General features: G+C 31.7%; 1 protein-coding gene and 1 long non-coding RNA gene across 4 annotated transcripts in view; one reads left to right on the top strand and one right to left on the bottom strand.

Moving 5' to 3' along the window:
• LOC120082854 overlaps positions 1 to 478 on the top strand; it is an 8,054-nt gene extending 7,576 nt beyond the window's left edge. For all 3 annotated transcript variants that reach the window (XR_005483304.1, XR_005483305.1, XR_005483303.1), the window contains one exon: positions 293 to 478. This is a non-coding gene — a long non-coding RNA (uncharacterized LOC120082854). The remainder of the gene's footprint in view (positions 1 to 292) is intronic.
• Positions 479 to 9,151: 8,673 nt separating this feature from the next.
• LOC120083318 (fe(2+) transport protein 1-like) lies at positions 9,152 to 12,046 on the bottom strand. The gene is made up of 3 exons (XM_039039017.1): positions 11,343 to 12,046; positions 10,990 to 11,139; positions 9,152 to 9,673 (listed from the first exon to the last, which is right to left on the bottom strand). The coding sequence occupies exons 1-3, from the start codon at positions 11,937 to 11,939 to the stop codon at positions 9,368 to 9,370; spliced, it is 1,053 nt and encodes a 350-aa protein (XP_038894945.1). The 5' UTR covers positions 11,940 to 12,046; the 3' UTR covers positions 9,152 to 9,367.
• Positions 12,047 to 23,681: the final 11,635 nt, after the last annotated feature.

The raw sequence follows: 23,681 nt of genomic DNA, 5'->3' as shown, positions 1-23,681 counted from the left end.
GATGTCCCTAAATGATATTTTCCCTCTTATCCGAAGGATAAGTTATCTTCTTTGCATATTGGACATACTTGATAACCTTTTGTACTCCACCCAGATAAGTCACCGCACGCAAGGAAGTCATTAATCGTCCATAATAAGGTAGCATATAGTTGAAAAAACTCACCAGCAACAGAATCATAAGTTCGCCACACCAATTATCCACAACTCTTTCAACTATTCAATCAACGGTTGCAAGTAAACATCAATTTCATGTTTATCGATATAACATTTCAATGTTTTTGTTTTATTGTAGAATATTGTTGGGAGATGAGCTGGGACAATTGTTGAAGATGCTGTATTCAAGAAGTGTTCTAGATGTTGTTTTGATTTTACTTCTTTTATGTATTTGTGATATGAATGTTTATCGACTTCGTTTGGATATTGTAATTTCTAGTATCGACTGCGTTTGAATATTGTAATTTTTTATTTACTTGTTATAATTTGGACTTCATTTTCGTTTTTTTAGTTATATGAATCTTTATTTGGTTTAATATGTTTTACAGGTTTTCAGATCAAATTTTAAAAAATTACAAACGATATATTAAATTTTAATACTCCCCACACATATAGGATCTCCCGACGCACTTTAAAACGGCGTCGGGAGTAATGGTGGAACTCTGGACGCACAAACAGCGTCGGGGGTTATGGGGGAACTCCCGACGCCGTCTATTAGGTGTCGGGAGTTCCTCTCTCGACGGGTTTCTCCCGATCAAACTCACGACGACCGTTTATACGTTGGGAGAGCCTCTCCCGACAAATTTTTCACACTTTATCCCAATGAAATGTGATGTCGGGAGAAGTCAGATTTCTTGTAGTGACATGTTTGTGCTATACATGCAATTTTCTGTTTACTTTAATGTTTTGTTTTTTTATCTTAATGAATGTCCTTGTAATAGTTTTCTACTTCTATCTAATGCATAAAATTGCTTGATTAAAAACCATATTTTTCCATTCGTGAAAGTAATTTATTAGGTTGTTTGTTAACAATGTTATCATAAAAGTTTTGTTTCTCAATCTAAGAGGTTTTACAATTTTTTGTTAACTTTAAAGACTCTCTTATCATTAACCTCGGGGCTACATTGTTGAAGGGTTATGTATTAGTTATGAATCTTATGATTTTGAGTTCTATAGGAAATTTTGGGACCATGCATGAGGAGAGGTTTATGTAGGAGGTTTTTTTTTTATTTATTTATTTATTTATTTATTTATGAAGGAGGTATGAATTGTTTCTTTACTTATTAGTTCTCTGGAGTTTGCCTTTTGAACCATAATTTGACTTTCGGGTTGTTGGTGGTTTTTGTTTTCTTTGAAACAAAATATTGAAGAATTGAGAAATTTAATTTTTATGCGACTCTAGAGTTGGAACAAATGAGTTGTAGTTCAAGATGAGCTAAAAAATAAAGATAAATAGTTGCGAGCGGTAAATTATAATTTGGGACTCTTGAAGGTTTATTTTGATGTAAATCCACTTACTTACATTAAATGTGTATTTAATATAATGTTACAATTATATTTGAAACAATTTGTCAATCTTATGAAATAATTATATTTTTTATATACAAATTGATTTTTATGAAGGAATAATATAACATGCAACGGAAGAATTCAGAATCAATAAGCACTCTAACTATACTTAATTATAGTTTTAAACATGCTACACAAGTAAAGTTCATAAGAGGGTTTGTGTTGTATAATACCTTTGAAGAACTCTCCACGATTCAGCTGGATCTCCACGAATTTGAGCTTGAAACTTCAAGTAGACCACCACCAAGATCTTCTCTACTAAACTCAAGAAGGAATGTGTGATGGAAACAATCAAATTGAGCTGAATTTTGGATAAACTTAGGTGGGTTTTGAGGGTTTTTAAACCAGTAGCCTTTCAGTTTAAAAATTTAGAGACTCTCAATTCTCAACATGAAAGTTCAATATATAAACCAGTTTCATGCATGGAGGATGCCTGCATATAGGACAGCTCCTATTTAGGGTTTTAATTGAAGAGGTAAGTAGAATTGGGTGATAAATCACCCAAATTGAGTTTAGTGGAAACCCACTAACTCAATTAATCATTTTTTTTTTGTAAAATTGATTTTCTTTATTTAAATAAAATAATTTTATTTACATAATTTAGTTTTATAAAATTAATTTAAATAAAACTAAATTCAATTTTTAATTAAACCTTTTAATTAAATTAAATTATTATTAATTTAATATCTTAATATTAAATTAGTAAAACACCAATTCCACCAATATGATTCAATTTCATATTATTAATATTTAATTCATAATTTAAATATTAATTGATTCTCCAATTTCGTTTAATTTTCGATAAAATTAAACGTTTCAATTGTATTATATACAATTAATTGAAACCCTAAAAATTGAATTTGAACGTTTTAAATTCATAACCTTAATTTCATCCAAAATTACTTAATTTATTAATCCAATTTATGAGCTAGTAGAGGAACCTAATGGACCTACAGATCATGAGCTCCAAAAATTTGTAATTAATTGGTTAAACTCTTTAAAATCGAATTAATCACTATTCGTTAACTATCAAGGCATACCACTATAACTTGATAGTTGCACTTTCCTCACTGTAGATATATCTCTATCCATTTCAACTATAATCGGTAAGTCGAACCTTCACAAGTCGTTCGTATTTACAGCTGGGTCAAAATTACCGTTTTACTCCTGTAAATGCATCTTGCACCTTAAGCTCCCACTGACTCTCTATTGAACAACTGATTCACAATACCACTATGAATCATGTCCCTCTCTACCAAGAGAGGGTGAGGCCTCGTTGTTCAAGTCTCGGAATCAAATCTTAAGAGAACAACCTATCTGCTAACCCTAAGATGGGTAGGAGTGAATTCCATCTTGCAAGGCTATGTCCCCAGCTATCTATCCGGTCTTATCCCTAAAATGGGAGGCTTATTGAGCAGTGTTGTTGGACTACTCTCACCTATGCAGATCAAAGGATAAACCCGAATAAACAGGAGTTCATAGTTAGCTCAGGATTAAGATCGAGTTATCCTAAGTTACTTTAGTATGAAATAGTCAGTTTTAATAGTAAACGATCGTTATAAAGAAAAATGACTATCTCGAGGTCCAGTCTTATGCAAACTCATTGCATAGGATGCCCCACTCACATGTCTATACATGAATGATCTGTGGATCACATCATTTGTATCAGCATATACAAAATGAGTCGCATCCAATAGTGTTACCAGGATGAGATACCCAATTTCATCCGTATACTTATAGACCATTTAGGCTATATACTACAACTTGATCCTATTTATATCACTATATAAAGTTAAAGTAGTCATACTATAGCCATAATTTTGTTTATTTAGATTTTCATAATAGAATGCAATATTAACAACTTTATTGAATAGAATACTCAATAATATTTTATTGATAAATAGAATGTTTAATATGAATTACGAACTGCGAGTTTTAGGACATCCCCGACAATTATTGGCTATTACGACAAGATTAAAAATCCTACATGTTTTTATAACATTTTTAATTATTATAAAACACGCTATTAAATGTCAATCATAACATTTTCATTATTATAAACAAAGCTATTAAAAGTAAATCATAACATTTATGTAATGTTATAAAATGTTTTCACAACATTAAAATCGTGCAATTGAAAATGGACTTTTTATAACTTTTTTATAGCATTGAAAAAACGCTATAAAAAGTAAGAGACTTTCAATAATATTGACTACGGCAAAATGCTTAAAAATGCTATAGAAAGTATTTTATAGTCTTTTTTTATGCTACTAAAAATGCTGTAAAATAGTTTTGACAATGTTTTTTTTCATGCTATTAAAAACGCTATTAAAGAGAACATAACTTTTTTTTGCTAACACTATGAAATATTTCCATAGCGTGATAATTCTGCAATAAAAAACGAACTTTTTGTAGCACATGTTATAGCTAACAAAAAACACTATCAAAAGTGTTGGAATTTCCATAACATTATTAAAAGCCTACGATAGCCTTTTTGGTCTGCTATTGTATATGATATTTGTTGTAGTGACAAAAATAATATAAATTCAATACAAGTTAATTATTACAATGAATAGTGTACATTTATGTGCACAGATTTACACGAAGTGATAAGTCTAAAGTTGATAGAGTTATACCAGTGATAAGTATTGATATCTTTCTACCATTAATAACTTGAAGTGTTAATATTTCAAAGTTGATAACCACTGATAGATTTCCATCACTACAAAGACTACCAGTGATAGTCACTGATAGACTTCTGTCACTTATAGTTTTAAGTATTAATCTTTGAAAGTTGATAGTTTCATTTCAAAGTTAATAGTCACTAACAGAATTCTACTAGTGATAGCCACTCATAGCTATTGATAATCAAAGATTCACGATCAATCATCGTCATAAACAAAGAAACCAACACGAGATGAAGAATTAGTGGAAAGCATTTTTTGAACCTTAGCCACTTAGTTGTTAATTACGTATAACTAATCAGAGTTGATAGCCACTAATTGAAATCCATGAGTAATAAAAACCAATAGTATTTATGTGTTAATATTTTAAAATTGTTAGTTGCTTGTAGAAGTTTTATCAGTGATAGTTAAGGGTATTCATGGGTTGGGTTGAGTTAAGTTGAAAGACTTTTTAGAACAAACCTAATTGTTCGGGTTGTAAATTTTTTTTAACCCAAATAACCCTTATTAAAAAATGAACCCAACCCAACCCAACCATGAAATATTTAGGTTGGGTTGGTTCTGGTTAGTCAGATCATTTATTTAAAATTTTATTCTAAAAAGAAACAAAATGTAAATATGTAAAAATTTAATTTAATTATTTTCATATATTGAATTAAGATTAACAATCCAATGTCCATTTATATAGTGAAAACTTTCTTTCTAAAGTGCAAAGAAACTACTTTTAAAAGTTGTTGAAGAATAAATTATTAGAAAAATATTGAAAATAAATAAAATTAAAATCAATATATGTATAAATAATTGTGTTATAAGTAATAAAAAAAATATATTTTAAAGTTAATTATAAATTCGGGTTGGTTTGGGTTATATTAGGTGAACCTATGAACCAACCCAACCCATACAATTTTCATTTATTTGAACCCAACCCAACCCAAACCACACGGGTTGGATTGGGTTGATCAATTTTTTTGGGTTATCGGATTTTTTGAACACCCTTAGTGATAGTAATTGATAGCTTAAGTGTTAATCTTTGAAAGTTAATAGTTTTCTCTCAAATTTGATATCCACTTATTGAAACATCAGGGATGACCATGATTGAAGATTATCACCGATAATCACCAATAGACTTGAGTATTAGTTTTTAAAAATTAATAGTCATTGATGAAATTTTATCAAACATAGCAACTAATAGTCATGGATGAAAGTCTATCATTGAAAGCCATTGATAGCCTAAATGTTAATATTCAAGTTGATTCTAATTGATAGAAACTATCAATGATAGCCACTGATAAAAGTTATCAATGATAATCACCGATAGAAACTATCAATCATAGTTTCTCATAGAAGCTATCATTCAAATTCAGAAAAACAAGCGCATGAAAATCAATTGGGCCTTTTAGTCTTTCCAGTATTTGAGTCTATTTTTGTGCTATATGTGCAATTTTTTCCCCTTATGCTACAAATAATATTATTTAGAGTTCGAATGTCATTTATGCCACACCCCTAATATTTTAGTTTAAGAATAAACAAGATTTAAATCCATTATTTAATTAAATTATAATATAATAAATGCTCAATTAACAAAGTAGAAAAGTCTATCCAATTCCAAGATATATTTGATGTATGTAAATCATTTGACTTGCAATAAATAATTAAATAACTAAACAAGATATCATCATTTGTTTAACATTATCTATTTTCTTTCTTTGTTTTTAATTTGTCTTTTTATCCAGTCAAATTTCTAGGCTAATTATAAGTTTAGTGCATCATTATTGTTGGGATGTTTCTTAGGTCCCTATAATTGAAAGAGGCTCAATTTTATTCTTCAGTGAAGGTTAAAATTGACTTATATCATCATAAAATAGGGAGAATGAGTTCATTTTTCTTCGAGTAAAAATAAGTTCACTTAAGAATGGAAACTTTATAGTTTTTTCTAAATTTCTCAAAGTAAGAATAGAAATTATTTAAAATCTTCTTCTCTTTATTTATTATATGAGGTAAATCATCTACAGATTTCAACATTCACAATCAAACATTTACCGTTAATAGGAGAAAATTGAAAATTTTAATAATAGATGAGAGATTAAATTGAAAAATTTTAAAATATATGAACTAGTTGAGGGGAAAAAGCTCTATTAGATTAGGCAATCTTCTAATTAAGATTTACTGTCCAAATTATATTCGTGCACGTGACTAAACAAAGTCATCAACTTTAGATATTTGTAATTAAAGAGATTATCCCAAGTCTCTAATAGCATCTTTCATTTATAATTGTTATAGTCAAACAATCAAACATTAATTATGCTCTTATTTTTTTTAGAAAAAAAAAAAGATGAAGAGACTTGCATTAATCTATCCTAACATTGATGTCAGAGATTACATTTTTTTATACGATAATCGGTTTTATATTATAATATTGAGTTTTTTTTTTTTTTTTTTTTTTTTTTTTTTTTTTTTTTTTTTAAAAAAAAATTATTCATTCGAATATTAGTGATTAGTTGTGGACATAATCAGAAGCTAGGAGTATATAATTTTATTGGGAACTAGTTTTGATTTGAAAAATACTTTTTACTTAATTTTTGTCTAGGTTTGTATTAATGTGAGTATTTATGAGGCTTGATTTATGTGCTTTGATGGATTAAATATTTTGTGCTTTATTGGTTGGTTCATATCCATAGTAGTTTTCTAATTTTATATTGAAAGAAATATAATTTCACCAAGATTTTTATGGTTCTATTTGCTAAAATAGTTTAGACAATAAAGCACCTGTTATCATTTTGGAGGTCAATTGCTTGATTCTCCAATGCCCATAAGCCAATAAAGTATAGCTCTTATCTCATATGAAAGGAAAAGTTGCTTGAACTTTTTTTTCCCTTTAAACAACAAATATTCCAACTCATTATCAAATCAAAAACTTAATCTAACAATACTAATCTCTTTTTAGGAAGAAAAATAATTGTTTAAGTCAGATAATGGTTGGATGATGAATAAGAAATTTTATTTGAAGTTATCATAGAAGTAATTAACATGTATAAGCCAAATTTGAAGGACATAACTCGGTTGCGGATGATCGAATGGTAAAGATCCATTAACCGTTTCTACTCGTTAAACTGAAGAAAAAATCATACAAATTTTAGAGTGTTATGGGTGATTTTGGATCGAATGATATAATCAACATAAAATAAGGAGTAAAGCAACACGGGTGAGAAAATAACAAGATTTGGGCCAAAATAATACACTAGGCCTATTTTAGGCTTAGACGGAGAGGGTTAGTTAGTGTCAAAGCCCAAGTTAATATGTTTGACCTCATTTAAGGCTAAGGCTTAGCCTTGGGAATAGCTAATGAGGCGTGTCCCTTGCATGGCTAAACTCAAAGCATCACCCTAGCTAGGGCCAAAATGAGCCTAGGGGAAGATGCTCGGCCTCGACTGATCCTAGCCAAACGCAAAACAAAGTACGCCTCCTGACCCAATAAGTTGTATAATTATCCTAAAGCGACTTCAAAACCCTATCAAAACAACCTAGATCAATCACCTCTTTAAAACACATCATTATAGCTTCATATAAGATAATTTAAATCCTATTCTTAAACTCTCTAACTTTCACATTCTTTCACTCTCTGACTTTAAGTATCGGAGTCTGTGTGGTAAGCAGTACAACGCTAATGAGCAAGGTTTTCTCTTTTATAGGTCACGTTCTTTCTCTCTTTCAAACAAATTCACTATTAGTATCACGTGAATGTTAGATGCATTTTTTTATGTTTGGATTTTCACACCAACCTAAAGTTTATTTTTTAAAATTTGCAGGTTAAAATTATAAATTTTAATTGAATACTCTCCTTGAAAAGAAGTTGGACAAAATTACTAAGAAAACTAAGCAAATTACCTAAAATATAGCCTACATAATATCAATCACAAATGCCTTAGTTCACCTTTAAATAATATTATGGAAACCCAACTAGAAAGTCAAGCAATTGGAAAAGACATAAAGTTCCTTCTCAAAAAAAAAAAAAAAAAAAAAAAAACCCTATATTTTTTCTCAATTTTTTACTATGATTTTCATCTTTTTTTTTTTTAACTAAAAAAAATTAGTTCTTAGTCTAATTTTAAAAACAAAAATAGATTTTTAAGAACTATGCCCCCATTTAGTAACCATTGGTTTAATTTAGTTTAAAATTTTTGAAAGTTAAGCCTAGAAACATCATTTTCATATCTAAATTTATTGCAAAGGAAACCTACATGATATCAAATCCAAGGTAGGTGACTACCATAGATTGAACTCATAACTACATAGCTCTTTACCAAATCAAATGTTGAAAGCTAAAAAAAATAGTTCATAAGAACTCGTTTTTGTTTTTGAAATTTGGTTTAGAATTACAACTCTTGTACATAACAAAGATGCAAACTATTATAAGAAAATGAAGGAAATAGATTTAATTTTCAAAAACTAAAAACAAAAAACGAGATGATTACCAAACGGGATCTATATTTTTTTAGTTTTAAAACATGGCTTGATTTTTCAAAACATTAGTAGAAAGTAGACAATAAAATAAGGAAACATAAAGGCAAAAAGGATGTTTAAATATTTGATTTTCAAAAATCAAAAGATTATCAAATGGAGCCTAAAAGATTCATTTTGGCTTAAGCATAATAGGTGATCTACATATGTTTTGAATATAAAAAACTTGAACCTCTACCCATAATTTAAATAAAAAAATTATAACTCAATAAGGTAAAAGATTAAAAGAGCAAAAAGGAAAAAAAAAAAGGGTAAAAATAACTTTTACCCTAAATTTTATTAAGGACAAGAATAACTCTCTATAGAGTAACACACTTTACAAAGAAGAACTAGTTAAGCATCCATTTACTAATCCAACTTGAAAAAGAGAAATTAAGAACTGCCCATAAAAATACACCATATCATTGACATTTAAGGAGATCATCACAGTAATTACAACCTACAAACACAAGAAGAAAAGAAGAAGAAGAAAGAAAAAGGAATGATATGATGAGAAAATTAGATGAGAGAAAGAGAGAGAGGGAGAAAAGGGTTGAAAATTTGAGAGTGAATTACAAACTAATTTATTGAAAGAAAAAGATGGGGTTGAATTTTAATAGAAATCAAGCCCACTTTGCCATTAAAGACATGCCACCAGCTCCCAGGAGGACAGCAATATAGGATTTGACTTGGAGTTTGATGCTGCCTTGTAGTTTTGGGCCCATAAAATCAGCAGAAAGAAGATCCACTAAAGCCATGTAAATGAGAAGGCCAGCTGAAGAAGCATTTAGCAAACCCACAGTTATGAGTGCACTAGGGCTGTTTTCTTTGTATGTCTTTGATAATCCTATTCCAAGGGCTATCCCAAATGGGGTTGTCACTGAGAAAAAGAATACCATTATTGCTTTCTTCATCCACTTGTATTCTGCCTGCATCAATATTCAAAACACACACACTTACAAATCAATCCTACATTCAAAATGCTTGAATTTTAGATCCCGTTTGGTAAACAAAAATTAAGCATATAGACATCATTTTCACTTCTAAATTTCTTCCTTTGTTATCTACTTTTCAACAATTGTTAGAAATTCAACCATTGTACTTAAGAAAGATGCAAATCATGGTAAGAAATGATGATGATCCAAGCTTAATTTTCAAAAACAAAACCCAAAAATCCAAATGGTTACTAAATGAGACTTAGGATTTTGTTTAAGGTTTTTAGGATTTGATTGCTTGATGAGGATGTCCTATATCTTTTTGAAGAATAATTTTGTTTTGGGTAGTACTTTTCTTTTTGAGGTATGGTTAATGGCCTATATATAGGAACCTAAATAATCTAAAGGACCCAAAAAAAGATAGGGAAAAAAAACTTGTTAAAATACTTTTACTGATTTAATAAGAAATATCTCATAGCATATGGGAGAGTCACCATTTGCTTGAATCCAATTTTTAAAATGGAAAGTTGAGAATAAAATTTTAATCTAACATTTTGTTTTGATTTAGGGCATGTTTAGGAATTGGGGGTGATTAAAAAATATGCTTTTAGTCATTTAAAATCCGTTTTGATTATGTGAAGATTGCATTTAAACGAGTAAAATTAAATAATAAAGGAGTTTTGAGTGATTAAAAAAAGGAGATGATTTTAATAATTTTAGAATCACTTCCAAATGTTTACTGTTTACTTCACCAAAGATCGTAGAACCTTTGATATTTTGGACGAAGATTATATGAGTTACAAAAAAAAGTTTAGGTTGCCTTTTTTTTTCAAATCAATATAATGATCACTATATTAATAAGTGGGGAAAGGAGTCATGGTTTGGATGATAAGAACATGTTTTAGGGTTTATTCAACGGATGGTTTACAAGGGCATGGACTTTCAACATAGATGATAATTTAATGTCTAATAAATAATCCATTGACATATCATATAAAAACTATTATTAAATATGATGTGTGGCCAATAATTGATATTGGTATCGATATCGTACAATATAGATTGACCATAGGAGCTACTTTGAAATTTACTTTAAAAAATAATAAATAAATAAAGACAATGTAGGAAACATCTTAAATACACTCGTATTTATATATCTCACTTACATCATATATAAATAACGAATTAAAATATTTCAAAAGAAGTAAAAAAGAAATTTTCAATATAAGTTAAATAAATAAATGTTTTAAAAGTAATAATTTCTCATACACAAGTAAAATAAAATGTTTAAAGAAATAGTAATGAATTACCTGGAGAATGCAGCCACCAAGACCCATCCCTTCAAACATTTGATGGAAACAAAGAGCAGCCACTAGACCTTTGATTGTGCAAGTGTCATTTGTTGCTCCTAGTGAAAGTCCAATCACAACTGAATGAACCACAATTCCCAATTCCAAAACCTAACCACAAGATTTAAACACAATACAAATCAAGAATCTTTCTTATTCAATAAGAAGGGGTGGTAATATGATTCAGATTTTGATGATATATGTTTTAACCGGTTGAGTTATATTTAGGTTTAAGATATTTTCTTCTTTTTCGTTGAATAGCAATAAATGAAACAAAAGGAAAATAGAAAGAGAATGAGAATGAAAATGTTTACCATGGCAACAACACGATAACGCAAGAGTTGAGAACCAACATTAGATTCTTTTGCGTCCCTATGATGGTGGCCATGGAAATGGCCACCACTGACCACAGGCAACTCACGATCATCTTCTCCTCTCGGCGTATTCTCAGGCATAACTTCGTTATGTTTTTTGGTATATAAACTAGTAGCCATAGAATCCACCATGAGAGTGACAATGGCTGATATCATGGCGACGAAACCTGAAAAGGGAAACTTATGCCATGGATTGTCTTGGAGACAATTCGACCAAAGCATGTCGAAAGAATCAGGCAAAACGTGCATGAAACCGGTGGCGAGAATTATGCCAGCTGCAAAGGCTTTGAGGATGATGAACATGTTTCTATCAGGGTGCAACATTGGGATCGATCGGGTGACGAGAGGCGAGCCAACACCGATAACACTCGCAATTAGGATCGAGAAAATGGCGATGATTTTAAGATGTAAAGCTTTGTCTTTATTGGTGCAAGAATTGTTTGTGGTTTCACATTCACCAGATTGTGAAACGGCTTGGGTTGTGAGAAAACAGATGAGAAAGAAGAAGATTGAGATGAGCTTAGTGAAGGATGCCATATGATTTTGACTTTTGGCTTCTTTCAAGTTTTTTTTTTTTCTCTACTTGATTTGGATTTGTATGTGAAAATTGATATCTCAATTTCCTCGAGTTGTGGAATTTTGCACAAGGACAACTTATTATTTATATACAAACCCCAACAACAAGGGGATTCTCTCATCAACCCTCCAAAAGGTATTTTAAATCAAACGTTTCTATTTTTGTTGCCATCATGTGCTCTCCATTCTTTTTATTTTATTTTTTAATGCAACTATCTCAATAGCCCAATCAATGAGTTTAATTAATTAACAAAGTATATTTTAATAAAAAAAAATCAGTTCATCAAGTTTTCATAACCATTATTTTCCTATCTAGCTCAAACTTTTGTCCTTTTTCCACAAATTTGATCCCTACATTCCATATACATACATCTCGTTATCACAAATTTTGCCTTATCAAACTTTAAGCTATCAAACAAAAAGTCATAAAAAGTATACTTGTGTTTTCTCTAGTTTTACACAATAAGGAAGGCCTTTTTTTTTTTTCTTCCTCCAAATCCAAATAAATATTCAATTGTAGCACATAGTTTCAATAGTATTATTTAAGGGTTTTTTTTGTTAATGAATACCCTAAAATAATAAAGTTGTGAAATTGACAATAAATTTTTTAAAAAATAGGGTTTGAATTTGGAGAAGGCAAAGTACACACCAAAGTACATAGAGATGTGTGTTTATAAAAAGAATAGGGGAAGAGGTTGAGATTGGGAAGGCTTGTGGGTAGCGTTAGGCAAAGGGCAAAGGCATGCATGGTTGTGTGTGCTTTTGCTTTCTATGTCAAGTTGGGAAGATCTCCTATTAACAAGGTAGAAAATGACTTGGAAATATTTCTTTTTACAAATCTAGGCCTCACTCCCCTTTTTCTTAGAAAATGAAATCAATTTAGGCTCTATTACATAAATTTTACTATTTTATTTTGTCTTTTAATAAAAATAACGACCATAGAAACTATTTTTAATATTTGTTTGTGAGTTTTTAAAAAATATAGAATATGAGTTTGGACATTTTAATATTTCATTATTGTGAGTTTCGTTTTGTTGTCGTAGTTTGATATTTGAACTTTCACGATATCTATCTTAGTCACTAAATTTTTAAAATGTCTAGTTTAGTATATTATAACAAAAAAATGTAACTATTTTGGTCCTTAGGCTTAGTTTGCTTTTTTTCTTTTCTTTCAAAAATGTGTTTTTTTAAAAGCATTGTTTTATAAAAATTTGAGAAAATATCAATTTACACTCCTAAACTTTGGACTGCATAAATTTAAACATCGAACTAATGTTAATTTGAGTTGTTTTCAAATAAAGAAAATGAGTCAACTTATTTACAAAGATAAAAAAATGTCTCTGTCTATCGATGAACGATAGGAGTTTATCGTGGTCTGTTATATTTAAAAATATTTTTAGTAGTTTTACCATTTAAAATAATTATCCTAATAATAAATCAAGAGAAATTCTTATAAATAGAAAAATCAAAAAAATATTTACACTTTATAGCAAAAAGTTCCAAACGTGCTTTGTACTTTTGGAACTTTTTGCTATAAAATGTAAATATTTTTAAATATTTTTTATATTTAAAAAGGCCCCTAATATCAATTTAAATCATTAATATTCATAAGTGTACTATTACCACCCTTCTTTAGATTTATTTCAAAACATATCATGATAGTTGTTTCAATTAAACTTCTATATTGTTATAAGCGAAACATTTATACCCTTTAATAAGATATAATTTGAAAATTATATATGCATTGTGTGTAGACTTCTTCAAATGCTAGATTAATAAAATTGGATGATTATAATTGATGTATGGATAATTTTCAAAGAAAATCTTAGTTGAGAATGTAAATTGATTTGCCTTATATAAGTTTAGGGGTTTGATTGGTAAAATTACAAATCTCACACAATATTACAAACAAAATGTAATTGAGATATAAATTGATGCATTTACAAAAATTTAGGATTTAAATTGATATTTTTCCTAAAAACTATTTAAAAATTAAAGTACTTTTATGTTTGGTTACATTCTCTCAAAAGTTTTTTTATACACAATTTTGTTTGGTATCTTCTAGTTTTACATAATTGCCATAAAAGGTGACTATTTCATTAAAATTATAAACTAATTAATCAGTTGAAATATGCATTTAAAATACTACGATTGATTTCTAACTACTGTTCGTGGTTGATGGTAACAATTGCGGGGTGAAGTCGATGGTCTATGATGGGCAACCATAGCCGATTGTGGTCGGTGATGGCGGTAGTTGTCAATGGCAATGGACGGTCGTTTCGACGACAACCACATGGTAGAAGTAAAGCTAGAGAGTCTTGAGAGGATTTATTGTAACGACCCCTAATGGCCCCGATATTCCGCTACGTCCCCTGCGACCTGGCTATGTTAGCCTCCCTTCCTCCCTTGTCTTGAATGCTTTTTAGAAGTAGCTTAGCACGCTTAACTTTGAAGTTCTTATGATTGAGCCATCGAAAAGGAAGATGTACCTTGTTGGTATAGGTAGTAACTTTCAATTCTTTTAAGGCTTTCTTAGCCATAGTTTCATGTCCTCATGATTCTCTCATTCGGATGTGATATCGGTTCATTCATGTACCCCTCCTAAACTCGGGTCGTTACATTTATAGTTAATTAAACTATTAGAAACCTTCTAAAATTTGATTTTAAGTATTTCGCTGTTTTTTTTTTTCCCTGAAACTCATTTTTAAAAAGATATTTAAGCGGTCGTCAAACATCATACATATTATTAATATGTATTTTTTTAAAAAAATTAAACACTTAAAAAATCAATCCAAATATACGATAACATAGAGATATTTTGAATGTTTAAATCAAAATAGAATAAATTTAAAAATTCATTGATCACAGCCAAATTTAATCAAACAAACATCATTGTCAGAAACAAAAATGGAAATAAAAAATATTGATGTGTAAAAGTTGAACTATTAGGGTTTGTTTTGCTTTTGAAATGAAAAGGGCTTGTTCCATGCCGCCTATGGTTTATTTCCCTAATTTTAAATTTGATGTATACAATACAATATTTTATGAACACAAATGATTTGACTTATGGGAATTTGTTCTTAGGTTAAATCATTACATGCGTTGTCCCATTAACTTCTATGTTTGTCTACATCCTTTTTAAAGTTTATAAAATAATTCTAAATCAATATATATATATATCATTTTTTCATTTTCTTTAGAAGTTTGATTAGAGGTTATACATTATATATTATATTATACATTTAGTTAGTAGTATATAGTTTTCTTTTCTTTTCATTTCTTTTTTAATTACACAACAAAGGGGAGATTCTGATCATACATATATACCTTAACGAATTAAACTATGCTAAGCGTTGCTATATAAATTCACTCATTGTTAAATTGTTCCATAGTGTTTTTTTAATACTATTTTTGCTTAGGTTTATTTATAAATATTAACTTTGGATTAAATTAGTTTGATATCATTATCCATCCTTGAATTTTTTCCCCTTTTTTCCCATTTAATCTTGTCATTTTTCATTTTAATCCCTAATAAGGGGTTGTTTGGCCCAAGTACAAGTAGGTAGAGTGGACTATTATAGCTCTAGGGCTCCAATTATAGTTGTAGGTGTTCACTATTATTATAACCTACAATTAATTACAATATTACTATTTCAAATTTTTTTTTGTTACCGTGTTTACTATAGTCTATTCATATTAAAATAGTCGGCACCATAAAGTACAAACTAACTTAGACTAAAATAGTTTTCACTCTAAACACATACTATTATAACCCATAAATTATAATAATCGCAAACTATAATAATCAACTCAATATGTTTATAAAAAACTTGAGAATAAGACTTTAATGAGATAAGTACCAAATGTGAAGTTTTAGGTAGAAGTTTTAGGACTGAAATTTATATTTTAAAGACAAACAGTATAAAATAAAAAGGATAAAAGAAAAAAAAGAAAAAAAAACAAAAAAAAGAAGCTTAATCAATGTGTAAACTTGCTCAACTAAGGTTTAATTAAATATAAAATGATTAAAATTTGAAGTTTAATAAATGTCATCAACTAGCATAAAATTAGTAATATTTATTTTGAAGTCAGTAGTTCGATTCCTCCCTTCTTAAGAAAACTTCTCATTCTAGTGAAAAAATAAATTAGAGAATTTGTTTTGTATTTCCCAAGTCAACTCGTTGTACCAACATTATTTTTTCTGATTAAATTGAGATATCTGTATTGTAACTTCAGCTGTTAGATTATAAGTTTAATTTCAACAAATTTTTATTTCTTAGCTTCTTCGGAAAAAAAAAAGAAATTAAATACATATTATTTAATAATAATTTGGGTTTCCTTAATAAAGGAATTTGTGTTCATTATATATATATATATATATAAAATAACGTAAAAATAAACGACTCGAACCCATAACTGTTAATCAATGTTTTATTCAAATAGTCTAACAATTTGTTGGTAAATCAATGGTATGAACATTAATGTACTTGATAGTGTACTTTGCACCCAGCTTAATAAATGTATTAACATGAAAATCTCCTTTTAATTGAATAAACTAAATAAGTCTTACTAGGTCGTTGCAAAATAAAGTAAAATGTAGGAGTTTATAATAAATTAAAACTGATGATAAGATAAAATAGACAAAAAAAAAAAAAAATTATTATATATTATTTTGGGATCATATTATGTTGTATAAAATAGTTTTATGAGAATTGGTCCACATTGGTGATGTTTTATATGGCCAAAATAGAAGAGTCAAGCTCTTTGGATTCCTGTTTACAAGTGACTTTCCAACCCATTCCACCTAATTAATTTTAGAATTTTTTTCATTATAAAATATTTACGTACGGAAAATGTATATTATTCAACAATGTGGTTGTAACTTCTTAATCTAATGGAAAGATAATACTGCAAGGCGGTACACAAAATTTTAAATATGGTTCAAATGGGCGTAGTTGGTTACTTGGGGGAAATTATATAAATAAGAGAGAATCAATTCCTCTGATAGCATCTCTGAACGGCAGGTACCTTCAACTGCCGTAATGAAAGAATGAATCTATTAAGTGGGAAAGAGCCTCTGCAAGGCCTCATTCATTCATCTCTTACATGGAAAATGTAAAACTCGGATTTCTATTTTCCTTATTAAAGTAAGTGATAAAAGAATTAACTAAGTGAAAGTTAAATCCTAAGTTAAGGGGAGGGAAATTTCAAAGTGTTAAGTAGATTTTCCTTGAATAATTTAAGTTGAGCTTTAATTGGTAAAATTGTAATGAAATTTGTATAATAAGTAGGTTGATGAGAAAGTTAGTGTGAAATGGTGAAGAAGGAATGGGGATTTGAAAAAGAAAAATATGGAAATTGAGTTGGGAAATTTTGGCTAAGTATAGAGAAGTTATGTGAAATGCATTATGGATGAAGAAAGGATTGAAGAACTGAGAAAAACATGGGAAATTATTTTGGAGAAAATTTGGAAAAAACGTGTAGAAGTTCCATGGTGACAAACAATTCGCAGTAGCTAAGAGTGAGATCGTTGAGAGTGAGATCAGCGAGATCGTTGAGAGCGAGATCATTGAGATCGAGATCCAGCGAGATTGGAGAGAAAGCTGGAGAGAGCGAGAGAGAGAGCGAGATTGGAGAGAGCAAGACCAACGAGAAAGTTGGAGAGAGTGAGAGTGGAGAGAAAAGTTGGAGAGAAACTAGGAGAGAGCGAGATTGGAGAGAAAATGGGAGAGGAAGTTGGAGAGAGCGACACTGCCGAGAGCGGAAAGAGCGAGAGCGCCTATGCGTTAGCCTTGCTTTGTTCGATTCGAACGTCACGCCCACGCCTCTTCTATGCATTGAATGGCCGAGCAAGCTTCTGGGCGATGTATTTGGATTTTTTGGGGTGGATTATGCATTTAAAAACCCTAATTTAAATACAAACAAAGCTTGAAGACGTAAGGGCAAACGTCAATTAAAATCTAGGTGTCCGATTAAGAGAAATTCTTAAACCCTAAGAAATTGTGTTGGATGCGTTTGGGAAGAACACATTGAACTAAGGTAATGTCAGCTTACGTTGATAAAGGGAGGATTAAACATTTGGCCATGCAACCAAGAAGGTGCTGTCAATCCCATGAGTAGCGGTCAAATCCTCTGAAGATAGCTCAGTATCTGCTCCGCCACTAAAGGACCAAAAGACTTGTAACCGTTTGCTAGGTGGTTACAGTTAATATTGTACACATGTTGCTATTGTTCATATAGGGACTAGGGTTTGTGGGTTTTAGGACTTGTAAATCTAATGTTGTAAATACTCTAAACATATTAAGTTTCTAAGTTAATAAATTGTGGGCTTACAGCCACCCGGTTGCATATAATTTGTATTTAGTATCAGAGTTGTTCCGCAAGAGTTTTTAGACAGTAAGTGTCAGCCTAAGGGTTGATAACTGCTGCAGTCACACCCTTCTCTAGGTTAAGAGGGTGATCTGGGGCGGGGTGTGACAGTTAAGGCCTCTCTCATCCCTTGCTAACTAATGGCAACCACTTTTTCTTGTTTACCATATATTACTCTTCCACTAAAGGATTGGTTAGATCGATTGGACAACTTTCAAAGTACATCGAACTAATTCCACTCATTGAGAGAGAAATTAGGGTTTTTTTTTTTCTATCTTGAATTACATATAAAAAGATTCAAGAAAGGAAAAATCCCGAATAGTGCATAAGGATTAAAGTTAGACAATCTCTAAAACCCTAACTATACACACATTATTTTCAAAAAGGCTAACCTTAGAAATAAACAAGACACAAAATATATGGCTCAACCTTGAGAAAATCTTCAAGGAAGGAAAAAAATATTATCGACAAGAATAAGAAAGCAAGTTAGCAAATCTGCACTATTGAAAAGCACTTGAAAAGTTCTTTATTTGCTTTAAATTTAGAATCTTGATAACTTGTAGAAATACAAGTTATTGTAAACTTTTATTTAGAATAATGAGGGTAGATAGACAAATATGCGATGATTATGCTAGGGATTCATACTAAATATTATACTTGCATTGAAGTATACTAAAGTTTCCTGCTGACCGCATATCATGAGTTAAATTGCGCCAAAAGTGTATATTTTACAGTTGATTGCAGGACTTGATCGCATATGCTGAACTCCTATACCTGATGAACAAACAATTGGTCGCATGCCTTGGGATCTCTGACCCTGTACCAGTGGATTTTCTGCCAAAAATTCATAATGTTGATCATGATTGCAGTACTGACATTTCACCTATATCGTCATGGGCGACGATTTATCAGAGCGAAAATCCCAAAATTGTCAGCACATGGCTCTATAAATAGAGCCTTCACACTCATGAAGAAGATGTCCAAGAGGTCCGGGAGATTCGAGATTTTGAGATTTTTCCTAAGAACACCCTTAGGCTCACTTCTTATACCACACACAAAGAGAGAACATAGAGTTTTTCTGAGAATTTCTACCTCCAAACTTCACCTCGATTTCTCATCGGAGCTTCGCCGGAGCAAGAGTATGAGAAGGCCTTCTCCACTTCACACTACCATCTCATCTCCAACAGCTTTGACTAACATATGTTGGAAGTAAGAAATTGCTAACAACTACCCTTTGTCTTTCTTCTTTGCTGCTACTTATAGTTGTATTGCATTTTGGTTTAAGAGATTATTCTTTTTGCAAACAACGACTCTATTTCTATTTATATATCATCATGTTTACCTTCATCATCTTCTTTATCTTTACCTTCACTTTTTTTTTTTCATTTTCCATGAGTAACTAATTCCAACAGGGTAAGGGAGGAGCTTGATGCTATGAGCTCAGTTAAGTTTCTAAGTATCAATCATGTTTTCTTAGTGTGTGAATATTTAAATACTTGCCTATGATCACTCATGGAGTCAAGTAGCTATAACCAACTGCTCAAGAGGGTAAGTAGCTATGGATCTCACTAAGTAGAGTAAGAAGTTTTTCTAGAGATAGAAATAACCTTATGCTCAAAGCTTCATCATTCATGTGTTATAGAGATATGTCAAATGTGGATAGCTGCCGAGAGGTGTGCGATAAACGGATGATGCGAGCTAGGATTAACCTTAGAACTAAACTTAGAGATGTGGTATTAACTTCCCCCCAAACCCTACTTTTCCATATATTTCCTTACAACACATTAAAGTTGTTGTTTTCATAAGTTCTCAAAATTACGCTCATAGAATTCTCTTCCTATCTAGATAGTTATCGCATTATTGCATGACTTTTTACTCTATCTTCACAATTATTTTAGTTTTCGCCACATGCACACAAGTTCTAAATAATCACATTACAAATCCCTGTGTTCGATCTCGATTCACATCGAGAAACTTATACGTTGTTTGTACTTGGAAATTTATAAGAAAACTTGTGACTACCACATAATTTACCACAATTGGGCATATAATTAGTTGAACGCATAGATATTCCGGCGTATCGCAACTTATCGCAACAAGTTTTTTGGCGCCGTTGCTGACGATTTGACAACTCGTTGTTTATTGAATTTGTGTTTTTGCATGCACCTCTTGATTTCTAGAAGTATTGTAGCTTGTGTGACCAAGAAGCAAACAGTATATGAGTATAGGTACTGAATTTGAATTCAATATTAACCCTAAAATTGAGAGAACCTTTCGTCGCCGACAAAGAAGGAATATGGCCAACAAAAATAGCAAGAACAACTAGGCTAGAGGAAATAGGATATTCGGGCAAGGTCAGCAGGACCTTATCTTTCTGGTCGTAGATTGCAATATTCTCATGAGGAAATATGCGACCTCAAATCTTTATGATTTTTCACCTGGCATCATGTGGCCAACCATCAAGGAGAACAAAAGGTTTGAGATTAAGCCAGTTATGCTTCAGATGATCCAAACTCTAGGGAAATTCGGAGGGATGCAGGGTGAAAATCCTTACGCCCACCTAATGAGCTTTTGTGGAAATGTGTAATACATTCACTATTTCAGGGATAATGTAAGAGGGAATCAAGCTATCTCTTTCTCTATAATGAGGCCAAAAAATGGGCCTATTCCTTGGAGTCGAACGAGATAATGTCTTGGGACCAGTTAGTCGAAAGATTTATGAAGAAGTTCTTCTCTCCAACCATTAACGCAAGGAGATGATAGGACATCGTGAATTTGAACAAGGAGACTCGAAAAATTTAAACATCGTTTGGGGTTCGATTTAGGCGTCTTGTACGTAATTGCCACCATATTGGCATCCTCGACTACATTTTGGTGGAGACTTTCTACAATGGGCTGAATAAAGCTTCACAATCAGTGTCTGATGCCTCTGCTGCGGGGTGCCTTTTGGAAAAGACCTACACTATGGCTAAGGCAACCTTGGATAGGATTTCTAGAAATACTGACGATTGGGAAGTTAATGGATATGAAACCCGAAATGTTGATAGATGTAAGATGGAATGAGTGATCGTGCAGTTAGATATGGTGAGCTCATTAACCGCCTAGATGGATACCATCACTTTTCTTTTATCGACCATTACTATAAATCAAGGTACTTTGAACAAGAACGCCGTGCAGCTTAATACTATAACTCAGGTTGCAGCGGTGAGTTGCCTGTAATATGGATATCCGCACTTTGTTGAAGCCTGCCCGCATGAACCTCAGGATGTCTTCTCCATCCATAACAATCCTTTTAGCAATACTTATAATCCTAGTTAGAGGAATCACCCAAACTTCTCTTAGGGAGGAAGTCAAGAGTAGCCTGGGCAGAAACATGCACATCAGCAAAATGTGCATCAGAATACTCAGCAGCAAGCACATAGAAAGCATCCATCTGGGTTCAATCACCACAGTCAGGGCCACCAACATAATCCGAACCGATCTCATTATAACTAGAACCAAGTGTCAAGTTCTAATGCATCGTCATTGTTGGAAATTCTTTTGAAGGAATATATTCAGAAAAATTATGTGTTGATCCAGTCTCAAGCCTCTTTAATACGGAACCAAAAGTGCAAGTAGGGCAGATCACAAATGATCGAGAGAACAAGAAACCAGGTACCTTATCGAGCAACACTGAGGCTCCATGTGGAAATGGCAAGGAGCAATGTCAAGCTATGACACTGCGACATGGGAGAACAATAAGTAAGCTGCTTGTTGAGACCCAAGAAATCAAACGAATGAAGCCAATGAAACCACAGACTCCAAGAGAACAAGAAATTAAGACTCCAACAACTACTCCAATTGATCTCGATGACCCTGAATTCACAACAGATCTTTCTAGTTCAACTTTTCATCCCTCTAATGAATCCTCAACAACCTTGAACTCTGATAATACACAGGCTGCAAAAAAAGCAAGTCCAGAATCATCGTTGTAAGTTCCTGATGCGATAAAATAGAAAAACAAAGCAAGAGAAATATTGCAAGTGGCTCCTCCTTTTCCCAGTAGATTAAAAAATAAAGATGACAATTGGAAATTCAAGAGATTTCTGGATGTGTTAAAACAACTACATATCAACATCTCATTAGTTGAAGCTCTTGTACATATGCCAAGCTATGTGAAGTTTCTAAAGGACATTTTGTCCAAGAGTCGCAGGTTGGGTGAGTTTGAAACGGTTGCACTCACTCAAGAGTGTAGTGCATTATTCAAGTATAGCATTGATGACGAGAATTTGTGAACGCAATTATGCGATGCATGTCTTAGGTTATGCGTTGGTTCTCATGCGTCGGTGGTCATGCGTTCCTGTCACAAGTTTTCTTACGCTCTCGCCAAGTATAATGAGATCGCAAGTTTCTCGGGTGATCCGAGGTCGAACTCAGGGACTTGTAGCTAAATGTATGCGGTAAAGTGTATGCGACAAATAAATAAAAGAATGATGAGGGTTATGGGCTAAGCACTACTCCTACTCCTAACTAACAGATTAAGCGGTGAAAGTATGAATGAGAGGTAGAGACACGACAACTATTGACGTGTAGTAAAATGCATGGAAAAATAGATAAAATGGTGAGGATGTCTTCATCGCAACCCTAAGCTTGACCGCAAGGGTAACCTCAGCCAATGCAAACTTATGCGATCATGCGATACACACCTGACGAAGACGCATGCGATGTGTAATAGCAAATAGAGCTTATTCCTAAGTCTCCATTCTTGCTTATGCGATCTTAATCTAGCTCTCTCAAGCCTAGATTCTAACCTAGCTCTCTCAAGTCTTAGGTTCTTTCTTTAGACTCTCTCTCGAGTAGCTCTAAAGGGGTGATGGTCGCATACATAAGACAAGGTAATCACATAAACATGGGTGACGTAAGATTATTCCCATCTCTAGTGAACATTTGCTTACATTGCTTAATACGATCAACTATTTACCATCCCGGGGAGTTGGTTGCTGTTGATTCTACTCATAGACAAGTATTGCGTCCGCCTATAGACAAGCATTGCTACAGCTTCACACTAAGAAAATAAGGTTTTCTCACAACACTCGTGCAATGCACACCTCCCAGTGGTTTGCTACATGCTTCATATTCCTATGTCGCATGATTAAGTATGCGATACCCTAATAGTCTGACTCAGTGATGCAATGAAAGTAAAGGATGCTAAGTAGATGAAGATGGAGATGGAATCGAAGGAAATATAGAAATGCATTGATCACAAAATGTATTAATTTCTTAAGCCAAAATATAATACAATACAAGGACAGAAGAGAAATGGAGGGCCAACTGGAGGCAATGTCTTGCTTCCAG

This window comes from Benincasa hispida, chromosome 8 (genome assembly GCF_009727055.1).
Source record: "Benincasa hispida cultivar B227 chromosome 8, ASM972705v1, whole genome shotgun sequence".
Lineage (NCBI taxonomy): Eukaryota > Viridiplantae > Streptophyta > Magnoliopsida > Cucurbitales > Cucurbitaceae > Benincasa > Benincasa hispida.
The sequence above is the reverse complement of the archived record's forward strand: the minus strand, read 5'-3'. Positions and strand labels throughout refer to the sequence as shown.

Bases quoted from the DNA above. Each gene is read 5' to 3' on its own strand.
- LOC120083318 (XM_039039017.1), bottom strand. From the start codon at position 11,939: ATGGCATCCTTCACTAAGCTCATCTCAATCTTCTTCTTTCTCATCTGT. The intron at 11,140-11,342 runs GTAAACATTTTC...TCTTGTGGTTAG, and splicing joins GTTATCGTGTTGTTGCCATG to GTTTTGGAATTGGGAATTGT. The intron at 9,674-10,989 runs GTAATTCATTAC...ATATTGATGCAG, and splicing joins TTGGTGGCTGCATTCTCCAG to GCAGAATACAAGTGGATGAA.